Source organism: Puma concolor, chromosome A3 (genome assembly GCF_028749965.1).
Source record: "Puma concolor isolate L17-30 chromosome A3, mPumCon1.1.hap2, whole genome shotgun sequence".
Taxonomy (NCBI): Eukaryota; Metazoa; Chordata; class Mammalia; order Carnivora; family Felidae; genus Puma; species Puma concolor.
In genome coordinates, this window is record NC_141669.1 from 6,954,606 (window position 1) to 6,968,681 (window position 14,076).

Below are 14,076 nucleotides of genomic sequence, written 5' to 3' on the forward strand. Positions count from 1 at the left end.
TAAAATTGTAGAATTGTCAACCAGGTCCCTCTTCTGCTCATGGAGGGTCGGGTCAAACCAACTGGGCCCACCCGCCATGGAGGACAGCCAAGGAACTGAGTGCCGGAACAGGTGCAGAGCCCCAGCCACCCCCATGCTGCCCGGGATGATAGAGCCCCGGTTCGGCAGTGTAGGTACCGAAGTTCGGGGGCCCCCGACCTTGGGCAAGGAAGTCTGCCCCTCTACGCCCATTTCCTTGTCTGAAAGACAGGAGATGATCTACAGAGTCCTCACTAGAAAGGCATTTCAGTGGCTCATCGTGTTCCTGTGGTTCCACTTCTTTTGCTTCTCCCAATCATTGAAGAACAGGCATATGCCAGATATTGTCATCTTTTTAGTCATTTATTGTATGAATGTAATGCCCCCAAAATGAGTAGGTAACTCATTAATGACTGACTTTTAAGAACTCATTCCCTAATACGTTAAAATACTTATGTTGCCCTGACCCGGTCGGTTTTCCATTTTTGATTTGATTAGCATCTTCTCACAATAGTCAGGTCTGGTAGTAGTGAATCTCTGAACTTAAAATGCCCCCCATGTTCTGATAACCAAGGTTTTTGAAAAAGAGTTCGTGCATTGTTAGCTTGCATTCACAAAACCAGCTGAAGAGAAGGTGTCTTAGATCTTGTTTCCTATGACTGAAATGTGGGCTGTGTTTTATGTTTGAGAAGTTAGAATTGTTAACGGCATCTGTGCCACGTTGACTAATGACTGGATTCCAGATGTCAGTGTATACAGTCCGTCTTGATGGCGTGTGTGATGGATTTGTTATAAATACTGTTTATTAAATAAGTTTTAATAACGTGTAGGAAACTGTGATCCTTTTTTCTCTTTCAGTTGGACTGCGGGATCCACCCTGGCCTGGAAGGAATGGATGCACTTCCTTATATTGATTTAATTGACCCCGCTGAGATTGATCTCCTGTTAATTAGTCAGTAGGTCCTTTTCTTTACTCATGACACGGTTTTTCAAGAACTTTCACTCTAAAGATCATTATCAGATTTTAAGACTACTAGGAATCATATTGCAGTCGGGTAGGACAACACTCCCTCTTGGCATCACGGGTTCGAGACACTTATGGGGCTCCTGGGTGGCTCATTGGGTTAAGCATCTGACTCTTGACCCGGGGTCAGGTCATGCTCTCACGGTTCACGAAATCAAGCCCCGCATCAGGCTCTGTGCTGACAGAATGAAGCCTGCTTGGGATTCTCTCTCTCTCCCTCTTTCTCTCTGCCCCTCCTCCATTCCTGCCCCCTTGTGTGCACATGTGTGCGCGCTCTCTCTCTCTCTCACTCACTCACTCAGAATAAATAAATTTAACTTTAGAGACACTTATTCTGAAAAACTTACTTTCCTGCTTGTAGAGTACGTGAGAAAGAGATAACATACACTTTGGATCACTGTAAAACTTGAGACCAAGAAAGCCCTTTCCCAGAATATCTCCTTGAGGTCACTGTCCTTGACACACTTTATAGGAGCTTCATTTGTAAATGTTTTGGCTTCATACCACTGAAGTGCTTATTATGATTCTGGCTGTCAAGAGGAGGTTTGGGTATGTTCCTCCTTCTGTAATTATCATTGGTAAATGTTTTGATGTTTAAAAAATACTTCCAGTGTCGTCTATATGGTAGACCTGGATGCATTATTCCTTCCCTCTGCGTATAACCTAGCCTTGGTGTTCTGAAAGTATCCATATGCACTTGTTACATAGAACTTCGCTGCACAGTCAGCAGCAGTTTGATTTCAGGTGGTATTTGATGGATAATACTTTAAGAATTGACAGAATCTGGGGCGCCTGGGTGGCTCAGTCGGTTAAGCGTCCGACTTCAGCTCAGGTCATGATCTCGCGGTTTGTGATTCAAGCCCCGCGTCGGGCTCTGTGCTGACGGCTCAGAGCCTGGGGCCTGTTTCCGATTCTGTGTCTCCTTCTCTGTCTCTGACCCTCCCCCGTTCATGCTCTGTCTCTCTCTGTCTCAAAAATAAATAAACGTTAAAAATAATTTTAAATAAAAAAATAGAATTGACAGAATCTTCTTGTTTCTTTTTAAGTTTCCATCTGGATCACTGTGGAGCTTTGCCCTGGTTTCTACAGAAGACAAGTTTCAAAGGAAGGACATTTATGACTCACGCTACAAAAGCTATTTATAGATGGCTTCTCTCAGATTATGTCAAAGTTAGGTAAATACCTCTATTAGATTTATACAGGGATTTGATTCTACAGAATACATATAGTTCAAGATATGGACCTTTTTATGTTTTGAAGTGAGACACTCTTTTTATTCACAAGGATGTCATTCATTTGTCAGTATCAACTCCTCAGATACCCAGCATGTACCTAGCACCTTCCTGGCCATAAAGTCTTTATGAACTTTTTACATCCTTTTGAATCTTTGTAATTTAAGTGAATTATAAGATATGCTAGCAGTATTCTATAAACAGAATTTTATGATTTTATTAAAATTTAAGATCAGGTACATGATACAGTGACATATACTGAAATGTTATTTTAGATTATTTGATCAAAGCACATTACCGTCAGAAATGATAAAGTTTCCCGAGGAAGGTTTTTCCAGTTTTAAGAGGATAATCAGACAAGCTACAAGTATTTTTGTGATACGTACAGCATACGTTTTTAGCCTTGGAAAGCTTACTGTTTAATTTGTATATTCCAGGAGTAGCTTGGATACAATTTATTACTCTTCACATATAAATACAAAAGAATGGAGGAGGTGCCCTTAGTAATAATTATTCTGCTTAACACTTGAATGATATTTACCATGTGCAGACACAGTCCGCACCCCTCAGCATGTTAACTCATTTAATCTTCATATCAACTTCATGATGTACGTTCTGTTAAGAATCCCATTGTCCAGGTGATGGACCGGAGGCACAGAGAGGCTAGGTGACGTGCCTGTGATGGTCATAGTAAGAGACAAAGCTACGATTTAGACCCAAGCAATCTGGCACTAGAGTCCGTGTCCTTAGCCACGACTCCCTTTTGCTTTTTTGGAAGTACATTAGTATAATTTTCAGGAGAAAACTTACACTACCCTTTTTAGAGAAATCTCACATCCTGATATGAGAATCTCTGTTCAATGTATATGAGCGAGTTTGTCACTGGGGAGTGTCGGGGCAGAAAAAGACGTGGAGAAATACCGTTATAGAGTACTTTGCCTTAATTTACTATGTACTTTGCTTAAAATCATGTTTTGTAGCTGTATACACCAAACATTTTTATTATTGTAATTGCAGAATTAAAAAATGTCCGAGAGATTCTAAACAGTGTAATCCATGAGGTGAAATAACTTTGTGGCTCCTTCATTCACAGACAGTCTCTGAGTTTCAAGAGTTCAAAAAATCTGACTTTCAGTTTTTTCTCGTTGACATCTTTGACAATTTAGTAACATATCAGCAGATGACATGCTGTACACGGAGACAGATTTGGAAGAGAGCATGGACAAAATCGAAACCATCAACTTTCATGAAGTTAAAGAAGTTGCAGGAATCAAGTTTTGGTGTTACCATGCAGGCCACGTTCTAGGAGCTGCCATGTTCATGATTGAGATCGCGGGCGTGAAGGTACTTTTGCTCTGGCAACTTCCTCCCCAGAAGTAATGAGTGCAGAGCTTTGTGCCAGCAAGCGATACTGAAGAAAGTTCCGTAAGACTTGCAGAGTGCTACACAGTGAAACATAGGATAAAATTAAATTGAGACTTCTTCCTTGAGACAGTTCATACCTCCACGGTACAACTTCCTCTATCGCGATTATAAAGAGTAAAATAAGCTCCTTAAAAGACTAACGTTCTTTCACAGTATTATAGGATCAGTTCCTTTCCAGCGTCCTTTAGGAGAATGATGAGGGCAGAACTTTCTTCCTGGCTGCACCTATTTAACAGCAAACTGTGATTTGGCATTCACGTGTAAGCCCCTGAAGGGGGTGCTGCATGAGTGACAGGTGTTAATCAGAACAGATCCTTGCCGCCATCCTTGGGGAAAAAAGACAAAGGGAGTCAATGAACTTGTCAAAGACTGGTGGATGGCCGCACCAGCACTTCCTTCCGGTGCACGTTGGATCACTTGGGGAGCCTTATTAAAAACACTCATTGAATCAATTTGAGGGTGTGGCTTTGCCCTTTTTTTTTTCTTTTTAAGTTTTCTAGGTGATTCCTATGTGTAGGCAGAGCTGAGAATCGATGCTCCGGCGTAATATTGTCCTGAATAGTTAGCAGCTGCTCAGAGATGTGAAACGTTTACATATCGAGTTATACTAAGTATTGCTAAATCATTTATCCTTACTGTTTGCTCAGAGGCACAAAAAATAAGTAGAGAATAACACTAAGGCAGATCGATATTCCCATGTGAAATTTGGTGCTTACCCTCCTATGATTTTTATCCTCCATTTTACATGGTTTTTCCGTATACCTCAGTAGATTTCTTTCCTCATCATGCCCTTTTCCTCTTGGGTGTTCAGAGCACCTTCTCAAGTTTATTAATACACAGGTTACCTGTGCTGGATGTGTCTGGGAGTGTATCATTCCCCCAAGTTAAGAGGGAATAATTGAAACACTGGATGGTTTATGACTGAACTAAGTTAAACACTTTGAATTATTAGTATTGCATCTAAGTTTCATCCCTTGTGGGCTGTTGTTTCTACTGAAATTCACCTTCAGATTTTATGAGCTAAATATATTTACTAGTAAAACAAAGCCTTCCAAATCCTGACTTTCTAGCTCTATTTTTTTTCACAGCTTTTGTACACAGGTGATTTCTCAAGACAAGAAGATAGACACTTAATGGCAGCTGAAATTCCGAATATTAAACCTGACATTCTCATTATTGTAAGTGTTAGTGTGGTGTATTTTATTTTATTATTTGCTTAAATGCTTATTTGTTTATTTTGAGAGAGGGGGGGCGAGAGAAAGTGTGGGTGGGGGAGGGGCAGAGAGAGAGAGGAAGAGAGAGAATCCCAAGTTGGCAGCTCAGAGCCGACATGGGCCTTGAACCCACAAACTGTAAGATCATGACCTGAGCCAAAGTTGGATGCTTAACCAACGCCACCCAGGCGTCCCAGTCCTGTTGCCATTTTCTAAAAGTCTCTTACTGCTTGGCCAGATCTGAATTCTAACATTTTTATTTGCTCTTTTTTTCCAATTAGTATTATAACAGTATGTGTTCAAGTAAATGGCATGTTAATGGAGAAACGAATCACTTTGCTTCCGCATTTTATTGATGTTTCACTTTTGTATTCTTTGAGAATCGTCAATCTTGGTCTCCTACTTCTAATGTGTTATTTAGGAATCTACGTATGGGACGCACATCCATGAGAAGCGTGAAGAGAGAGAAGCAAGATTCTGTAACACCGTTCATGACATTGTAAACAGAGGGGGCAGAGGCCTCATTCCCGTCTTTGCTCTTGGAAGGGCTCAGGAGCTGCTCTTGATCTTAGGTATGCTTTTCCTTTTTATTTGGGGGATTTTCATAATCTTGGAGTGTGGCTCTGTCAGGATAATTGCCTGGCCTTGGCGAGATCATTCTGTCTTTCCAGGCTTCAGTTTCTGCATCTAAAAGCAGATGTGGAGCTATAAAAGCCCCGAGAAACAGTGGCCCTTGGGCGCTGCTACTGGGAATATAAATATTTCCCCCTTCTGGTTGCCATCAGCCTCAGAATTCTCTGCAGTGAGCTCAGAAGTCCAAAAAACCTGCTACCCTTTGATCCAGCAGTACCACGTGTGGGAAATAAATGATGTAAAGACAATTTTATGAATAAGAGTAATCATTGCTTCAGTATTTTTAAAGAAATATCATGTCAGTAAATATCACCTTGTAGGAAAAAATCATGTCACAGATGAGTAATTGTATGTTGGCACATAAAATGCATATGGACGTATATAAAATATATATAATTGGACCAGCGGGCCTGGGCGGTTTTCGGTTAAGCGTCTGACCCTTGATCTCAGCTCAGGTCTTGATCTCAGGATCCTGAGTTCAAGCCCCACAGACCCTACCTAAAAAAAAAAAAAAAAGAAAGAAAGAAAAAGGAAAAAATTAATTGGAATCAGAAGGTTAGAGTTCAGAACAGTATGTTCTCTGATCCTATTTAAAAATATACAAATAGGGCTGCCTGGCGGGCTAAGTTGGTGGAGCATGAGACTTTTGATCTCGAGATTCTAAGTTCGATCCCCACGTTGGATGTATAGGTTACTTAAGACTAAAATCTTAAAAAATAATACACCAGTGACTGGAAAGATGTTAAGCCTGCGTAGTGAGAAAGTGGATGATTTCTTTTTTTATTTTCTGCTTTTCTCTACTTTGCAAATACTTCAATGAGCATGTATAAATTTTTGGGTACCACTCTTCGCATGTATTTATATTTAACGATTCTAACTCAGACATTCTGTGGTGCTATTTGGGGAAAGCACTCTTCTTAAAGACTGAGCGCCTTGTGTGTAAAGAGCTTCAGTGCAAAGAACTAGAAATGGTCACATCAAGCTGTTGCTCTCAGCTCTCCCATCTCTAGGATGATGTGGATAAGTCTGTCCCTGTTACACTGACAAGGAAAACAAGGAAAAACGGAGTAAATGACCTCAGCTCGAAAGCTGATCTGTGAGAGAGATCAGACATAGTAGGACTGCATTTTCTGCGCCCTAAGCCAATCCAATGTTCTTTTGCTCCTTTTTTTCTTAATTTTTTTTTAACGCTTATTTATTATTGAGAGAGCGAGAGAGAGCATGAGCAGGGGAGGGGCAGAGAGAGGAGGAGACACAGAATCCGAAGGAGGCTCCAGACTCTGAGCCCAATGTAGGACTCAAACTCAAAACCCACGAGATCATGACCTGAGCCAAAGTCGGACACTTAAGCGACTGAACCACCCAGGCGCCCCTCTTGCTTCTTTTTTTTTTTTTTTCTAACTGCAAGTCAAATTTGCCCTCAGAAGTCTCGAACTAAAACGTCTCCGTAACAAAGTAATTTGAAGAACAGAAGAAATTGGGAAGCTGAAGCCATGGCTGTTACCGTCAAATTGGGTCACCAGATTCAGCACATAAAAATATAGGACACCCAGTTAAATTTTAACGTCAGAAAAATAATGAAGAATATTTTAGCACAAGTGTCTCAAAGATTTAGTAACCTATTTTTATACCGAAAATCTTGTGTTTTTTATCTGAAATTCAAGTTTAATTTGGCATTTGATAATTTTACCTGGCAAGTCTGCCATCAGAGCATATATTGCGATTCCTCCTCTATGCAATTGGTTGTTCCTTTTCCCCTAAATTCTCCCTTGTGATATAGTATTAACAGAAAGAGGGCAGCCATTTGAATGAGTGGTTTCAAATCTCATCTGTGTTCTAGCCGTGTGACCTTGAGCAAGTTACTCAACTTTTCTTTGATATTTAAAATGTATCCATAAAAATACACACACACACAAATAGGAGATGTGATGTGATCTTGGGATGCAGTAGGCAATGCAAGGTATTTGAGAAATAAAAGAGTATGTGAAAACTTAGGCAGCATTAAAATTTTTAATTTCACCAGTAAAAACATGAGCAGAATAAAGCAAAGGGCGAAGCAGGAAATATATTTGTAACCTACATGACAGAAGTCCCTGTCCTTATATAGAGTTTTTACTTATAAATCGAGTAGGAAAATACCATTCCCACACTCTTCAACCTTTTTTCAGCCTCAGTTTCCTGATCTATAAGATAGAGATGAATTGTTTTAAAAATTAGAAATAAGGGGCGCCTGGGTGGCGCAGTCGGTTAAGCGTCCGACTTCAGCCAGGTCACGATCTTGCGGTCCGTGAGTTCGAGCCCCGCGTCAGGCTCTGGGCTGATGGCTCGGAGCCTGGAGCCTGTTTCTGATTCTGTGTCTCCCTCTCTCTCTGCCCCTCCCCCGTTCATGCTCTCTCTCTGTCCCAAAAATAAATAAAAACGTTGAAAAAAAAATTTTTTTTAAATTAGAAATAATAAATGTAAATAGCATACTAGGCATTTAATGCATTTTCTAAATGCAGGTACACCTAGGAGAACAAATGATACCTTTTGACCATGCTACTCTTATAATATTTTGGGATTTAATGAGAGTTTTCTTGTAAAATGAGCCTTCCTTTAAAGATACATTGTGTATGTCAGGGGCACCTGGGTGGCTCAGCGGTTGAGCGTCTGACTTTGGCTCAGGTCATGATCTCGCAGTTCATGGGTTCAAGCCCCATGTTGGGCTCTGTGCTGACAGCTCAGAGCCTGGAGCCTGCTTCGGATTCTGTGTCTCCCTCTCTCTCTGCCCCTCCCCTGCTCATGCTCTGTCTCTGTCTCTCTCTCTCTCTTTCAGAAATAACCATTAAAAAAAAAAAAAAAAACACAGTTTGTAAGCATATATTGCCAACAGGTTTTGTTTATTTTTTTTAATGATTTGATGGTTTCTTTATTTTTTTTTTAATTTTTTTAATGTTTATGTATTTTTGAGAGAGAGAGAAAAACAGAGTGTGAGCGTGGGAGGGGCAGAGGGAGAGACACAGAATCTGAAGCAGGCTCCAGGCTCTGAGCTGTCAGCACAGGGGCCCACGTGGGGCTCATGGAACTTGAACTCATGAGCCATAAGATCCTGACCTGAACTGAAGTCAGATTTTTTTGAAGTCAGATTCTTAACCGACTGAGCCACCCAGATAGCCCGACAGGTTTTGTTTATATGAGAAACTGTTTAGCAGCTTTTCAAAAAAATACAGTTGTACAGTAATATTGTTTGTATGTGTTCAGAAACTATTTTAACTCTTTCGACAGTTCTGTTTTTTAACTGGCAAAGTTTAACTACACAAAGTCTAATTTTGATAAGTCTTTGAAATATTGAGAATACATTTTTATTTAAAATTGTCACAGGATTTATGGGGCGCCTGGGTGGCGCAGTCGGTTAAGCGTCCGACTTCAGCCAGGTCGCGATCTCGCGGTCCGTGAGTTCGAGCCCCGCGTCGGGCTCTGGGCTGATGGCTCAGAGCCTGGAGCCTGTTTCCGATTCTGTGTCTCCCTCTCTCTCTGCCCCTCCCCCGTTCATGCTCTGTCTCTCTCTCTCCCAAAAATAAATAAACGTTGAAAAAAAAAAAAATTTTTAAATTGTCACAGGATTTAGTCTCTCTAAGGTAATAAGTTATGGTCTGTTACTCAGCGTAAACTTCTACTGAGTCATTTTTAAAAGCTTCCACGTCAGGGCACCCGGATGGCTCAGTCCGTTAAGCACTGACTTTGGTTTCAGCTCAGATCGTGGTCTCACTGTTAGTGAGTGTGAGTCCTGTGTCATGCTCCCCGTGGAGCCCAGAGCCTGCTTGGGATTCTCAGTCTCTCCCTGTCTATCTGCCCCTCCCCGCCTTGTGCTTTCTCTCTCTCTCTCTCTCTCTCTCTCTCTCTCTCTCTCAAAATAAATAAATTAATTAATTAATTAAAAAATAAAAGCTTCCATGGCTTGGGACTATGATCACAATCTTCTTTTTAGGTCTTGCACTAGTATTCAGAAATAAGTTTTGATGTTGTAAGTTTAAGTTAGTAAGGACCAGGCTAATTTTTTTTGAACTCTTTAAAACATAGTTATGTGCCACAAAATGAAAAGGCAGCCTACTAAATGGGAGAAAATGTTTACAAATCATGCATCTGATAAAGGGTTAATATCCAAAATATATGAAGAACTTACACAACTTAAAAAACGTGATTAAAAACGGGCAGAAGCCTGGAAGAAACATTTTTACAAAGAAGACATATAGATGGCCAACAGGCACATGAAAAGATACTCAGCATCACTAATCATCTAGGGAAATGCAAATCAGAACTACAGTGAGATACCGTCTCATACTTGCCAGATTGGCTATTATCAAAAAGACAAACAAAGAAACAAAAAGATAAATGTTGGTCAGGATATAGAGAGAAGGAAACCGTCACACATTGTTGGTGGGAATGTGAATTGGTGCAGCCACTGAAAAACAGTGTGGAGTTTCCTCAAAAAATTAAAAAAAGAACTACCATACCATCCAGCAGTTCCACTTCTGGTTTTTGTGGTTTTTTTTTTAAGTTTATTTATTTTAAGAGACAGAGTGTGTGAAGGGCAGGGAGAGAGAGGGAGAGAGAGAGAATCCCAAGCAAGCTCTGCACTGTCAGCACAGAGCCTGATGCAGGGCTCAAACTCATGAACCAGGAGATCATGACCTGAGCCGAGATCAAGAGTCGGACACTGAACCGACTGAGCCACCAGGCACCCCTTCTACTTCTGGGTTTTTATCCGAAGAAAAGGAAAACACCAATTTAAAGACATATATGCACCCCTGTGCATTGCAGCATTATTTACAGTAGCTAAGACATGGAAATGCCCCACGTGTTCATTGATGAATGAGTGGACAGAGAAGATGTGGCACGCATATACAGTGGAGAATGTGACTCCACATTAGAAAAGAACAAAGTCTTGCCATGTGCAACAACATGGATGGAACTGGAGGGTATTGCATAGTGAAATAAGTCAGACAGAGAAAGACAAATACCGTATGACTTCACTTATGTGTACAGTCTAAAAAATAAAATGGGTACCTAGGTGGTTCAGTCCATTAAGTGTCTGACTGTTAATTTCAGCTCAGGTCACTATCTCAACAGTTAGTGAGTCTGAGCCCTTCATTGGGCTCTGCATTGACAGCGAGGAGCCTGCTTGGGATTCTCTCTCTCCCTCTCTCTCTACCCCTCCTCTGCTTGAGCGCTCTCTCGAAATAAATGTGTTTTTTTTAATCTTTTAAAAAATAATAAATAAACAAAGCCAAACAAACAGACTCATAGATACAGGAAACTGTTGGTTGCTGGAGGTGGGAGGGCTTAGGAGTCCAGCAAAATAGGTGAAGGGGATTAAGACAGTTACAAGTAAGTTATGGAAATGTAACATACAGCATAGGAAATATGGTTAGTGATACTGTAATAATTTTGGCGACAGATGCTAGGTAGGGGATCATCTTGTAATGTATAAAACTATTGAATCACTGTGATGTACACCTGAAACTAATGGGATATGTCAATTATACTTTATACTTCAATTTGAAAAAAAAAAAAAAAAAAATGTTAGCCTAGCCGGGGCTGGGCACTTAGGAAACCTTCAGAGCCTGACAGTCCCTTCCCTTGCTCTCTTATAGCTTCTGTACCTTGCATCAGAGCTAAAGCACAAGGGGGGCCAACGTGTGTTGAATGAAGGGGCGTGCTTTCCAACCAGAGGCTGCATCCCAGGGCTTCGGGCCATCTGTTAGTATCAAATCACTGCATTCCAGTGCGTGATCTTGCGTCTTGGGCAAGTGGTTTGGTATTTCTGAGCTTCCGTTCCTTCTGTAAAATGTGGACTGTGCCCTCTGTGTGGTTGCAGACACCCTACGTGAGCCCTCTTCAGCACCCAGCGTAGAATCTGTGCTCAGGAAATAGCAGCTGCTGCTAGTGCAGCTAACTGTCCCCGCCACAGGACTGCAGGGTCGCTAAGGGACACCAAGGGGCAGAAGTCGGAGTCTTGATTACAAGCAGCCTACAGCAGGCTGACTGACTAAAGCAGGAGGGAATGTACTGGAAGGTATTGGTGTCCCAGACTGTCCAGGAAAAATGGGAAGCAAGCCTGGAACAGGGCCCTTCCTGAGGGCAGGAGGCAAGATCCATTAGGAATGCGTCCCAGGAAGGAGTGCCCGCTACTTGTTACCTGGGTGTCCACAGGCAGGGCCAAGCCTCGTGAGAGGCCCACCAGGTGCAGAGCCATGAGGACGAGGCCAACTGCGGGAGGGACCAGGAGGGACCAGAAGGGACCCTGAGAGAGGAAGTGGCCTGAAGGAAAACAAGCAAGGTCCGAGCCCAGCACCCCCACCCCTGGCTTTCCATCCCTGTGCATAGCAATGTCTTAAATGTGGCTTACCCTTAAGCAGGGTAATAATTACTGCAGACATAGCCGACATGTTGAACAAACTGTTGTGTGCTCGTAATTACAAATTGCATTTCTAACACTTCAGGGGTTCCAAACCTTGATATCTTTGCTGTTAACACATAAATTAGTGATTTGTGGAAACTGCAAGAGAAGGATATATAGAGTTTTTTTTTTATTTCTATAAATATAAATCTATAGATACAGATTTATATACATATTTAAATGTTTTGATTTATTTCTTGGATGTCTGAATTTCTTTAAATTAATTACATGTATCACTTATTATTTGAACTATTTATCCCACATAACAAAATGAAATTTGTTTCTGATGAAATCTCTCTAGACGAGTACTGGCAGAATCACCCAGAACTCCATGATATTCCCATATACTACGCGTCGTCTTTGGCCAAGAAGTGTATGGCAGTGTACCAGACGTATGTAAATGCCATGAACGACAAAATCCGCAAACAGATCAACATCAACAATCCCTTTGTGTTCAAGCACATCAGTAACCTCAAGGTGAGTGCTGAGGAAGAGGAAGGACCGGTAAACACAGAGAAGTCGATAGCACATTGATTCCGGGGCCGAGTCCTTTTGGCTGAGGTCTTGCCTTTTCTGTAGCAGGCACCATTTTCCTGCAGGAAAACAAAATTTTAGCAACTGGCATTCTCCTCTGCTTAAATCTTGCCAGTCGTTCCAAGTCTCCATTGGTTCCCAGTATTTGCTATTGCTGAATAAGTTAGTCTCCCTGCCATAGAAACAGAAAGTCTTGATGAGAAAAATATCTTATGTTACGTCTTAACGTTTTTCTGTCCTTCCTCAAACCTAATCGTCTTTTTGATTTGCACTGCAAATTCCATGTATGAACATTTTCATATGTTTACTTTTCTAGAGCATTCAATAAAAGCTGATTTCCTTTAGTTAAAAAAATGTTGTTTTAAAAATATATTGTTTTATTGGGGTGCCTGGGTGACTAAGTTGGTTAAGTGTCCAACTTCGGCTCAGGTCATGATCTCATGGTTTGTGAGTTTGAGCCCCACGTCAGGCTCTGTGCTGACAGCTTAGAGCCTGGAACCTGCTTCAGTTCTGTGTCTCCTTCTCTCTCTGCCCCTCCCCAACTTGTGCTCTGTCTCTCTATGTCTCTCAAAAAATAAATAAATGTAAAAAAAAAAATTTTTAAGTATATATGTTGTTTTATTAAAGTTAATGTGCTATACTCTTAATAAAATAATGCCCCAAATAATTCAAGTGCTAGAAGTCATCTTCCAGTTGTAAGTGGGCTCTGTCCATAAAGTATTATTTTTTAAGTTAATTGCTTAAGAACTAGAGCCAAGTTTTCCCTGGAAACAATGTTAAACTTTTTGGTTAGATTTTTTAGGCCAGCTCAAAATATTTGTGAAGTATGCAAAGCCATTGTGAGTGGGAAAGTTCTTTTGGAATTAATTCTCTTGGGCAGATAGAAAGCCATTTGACTCTCACTTTTTTCCTGCCTGCCCTCTGCCTGCCGGCAATGAAAATGGTCCTATAATAGCCCATTAACTACCAGTAGAAGGTTTAGAAGGACAGAGTGAACTAACTGCTTCTTATCACTTTGTTTTCCTTTCATTCCTAGCTTCAGTTGTTTAGGAACTGAGAAATTAGACTTAAAATGTTTGCTCGTCTCCGAGGTCCTTACAGTAGTGTGATCAATCTTTTCACCTACCTTTTCGTTATTCTTTAAAAATAAGGACAGCCTTGCCAAACCCTGGTGCTTAGCATGCTTTTACCATTCCTTTTTCTCTCTTAGAGCATGGATCATTTTGATGACATTGGTCCCAGTGTCGTCATGGCCTCCCCGGGCATGATGCAAAGTGGCTTATCCAGAGAGCTCTTTGAAAGCTGGTGCACGGATAAGAGGAACGGCGTCATTATAGCAGGGTACTGCGTAGAAGGGACACTTGCCAAGGTCAGCTATGAGACCACTGTGTCATTCCTAATCAGAATTGCCAAGGTGGCACGTTAAAGTCTGAGAGGCACTTAATCTTGTTGCAGTAAAAAGTATGGAAGGGAACCTAGTTGAGACCAACAAAAACATGAATACCCTCATTCACTGAAGAAGTTTACTAATATGTATTCTCTTGAAAAGCTGTAGAA

At 41.2% G+C, this 14,076-nt stretch overlaps 1 protein-coding gene across 4 annotated transcripts in view; it reads left to right on the forward strand.

The window, feature by feature from the left end:
• Positions 1-14,076, forward strand: part of CPSF3 (cleavage and polyadenylation specific factor 3) — a 39,884-nt gene that overhangs the window by 4,907 nt on the left and 20,901 nt on the right. For 3 of the 4 annotated variants that reach the window (XR_015248857.1, XM_025927105.2, XM_086699983.1), the window contains exons 3-9: positions 877-974; positions 2,089-2,217; positions 3,441-3,618; positions 4,788-4,877; positions 5,335-5,485; positions 12,287-12,462; positions 13,730-13,888. Coding sequence is in view for 3 of the 4 variants with exons in the window: in XM_025927105.2 (XP_025782890.1) it covers positions 877-974; positions 2,089-2,217; positions 3,441-3,618; positions 4,788-4,877; positions 5,335-5,485; positions 12,287-12,462; positions 13,730-13,888 (981 nt within the window). In the remaining variant the exon portion in view is untranslated. Of the gene's footprint in view, positions 1-876; positions 975-995; positions 1,592-2,088; positions 2,218-3,440; positions 3,619-4,787; positions 4,878-5,334; positions 5,486-12,286; positions 12,463-13,729; positions 13,889-14,076 lie in introns of those variants that run through there. The other variant, XM_086699984.1, reaches the window with a different exon arrangement.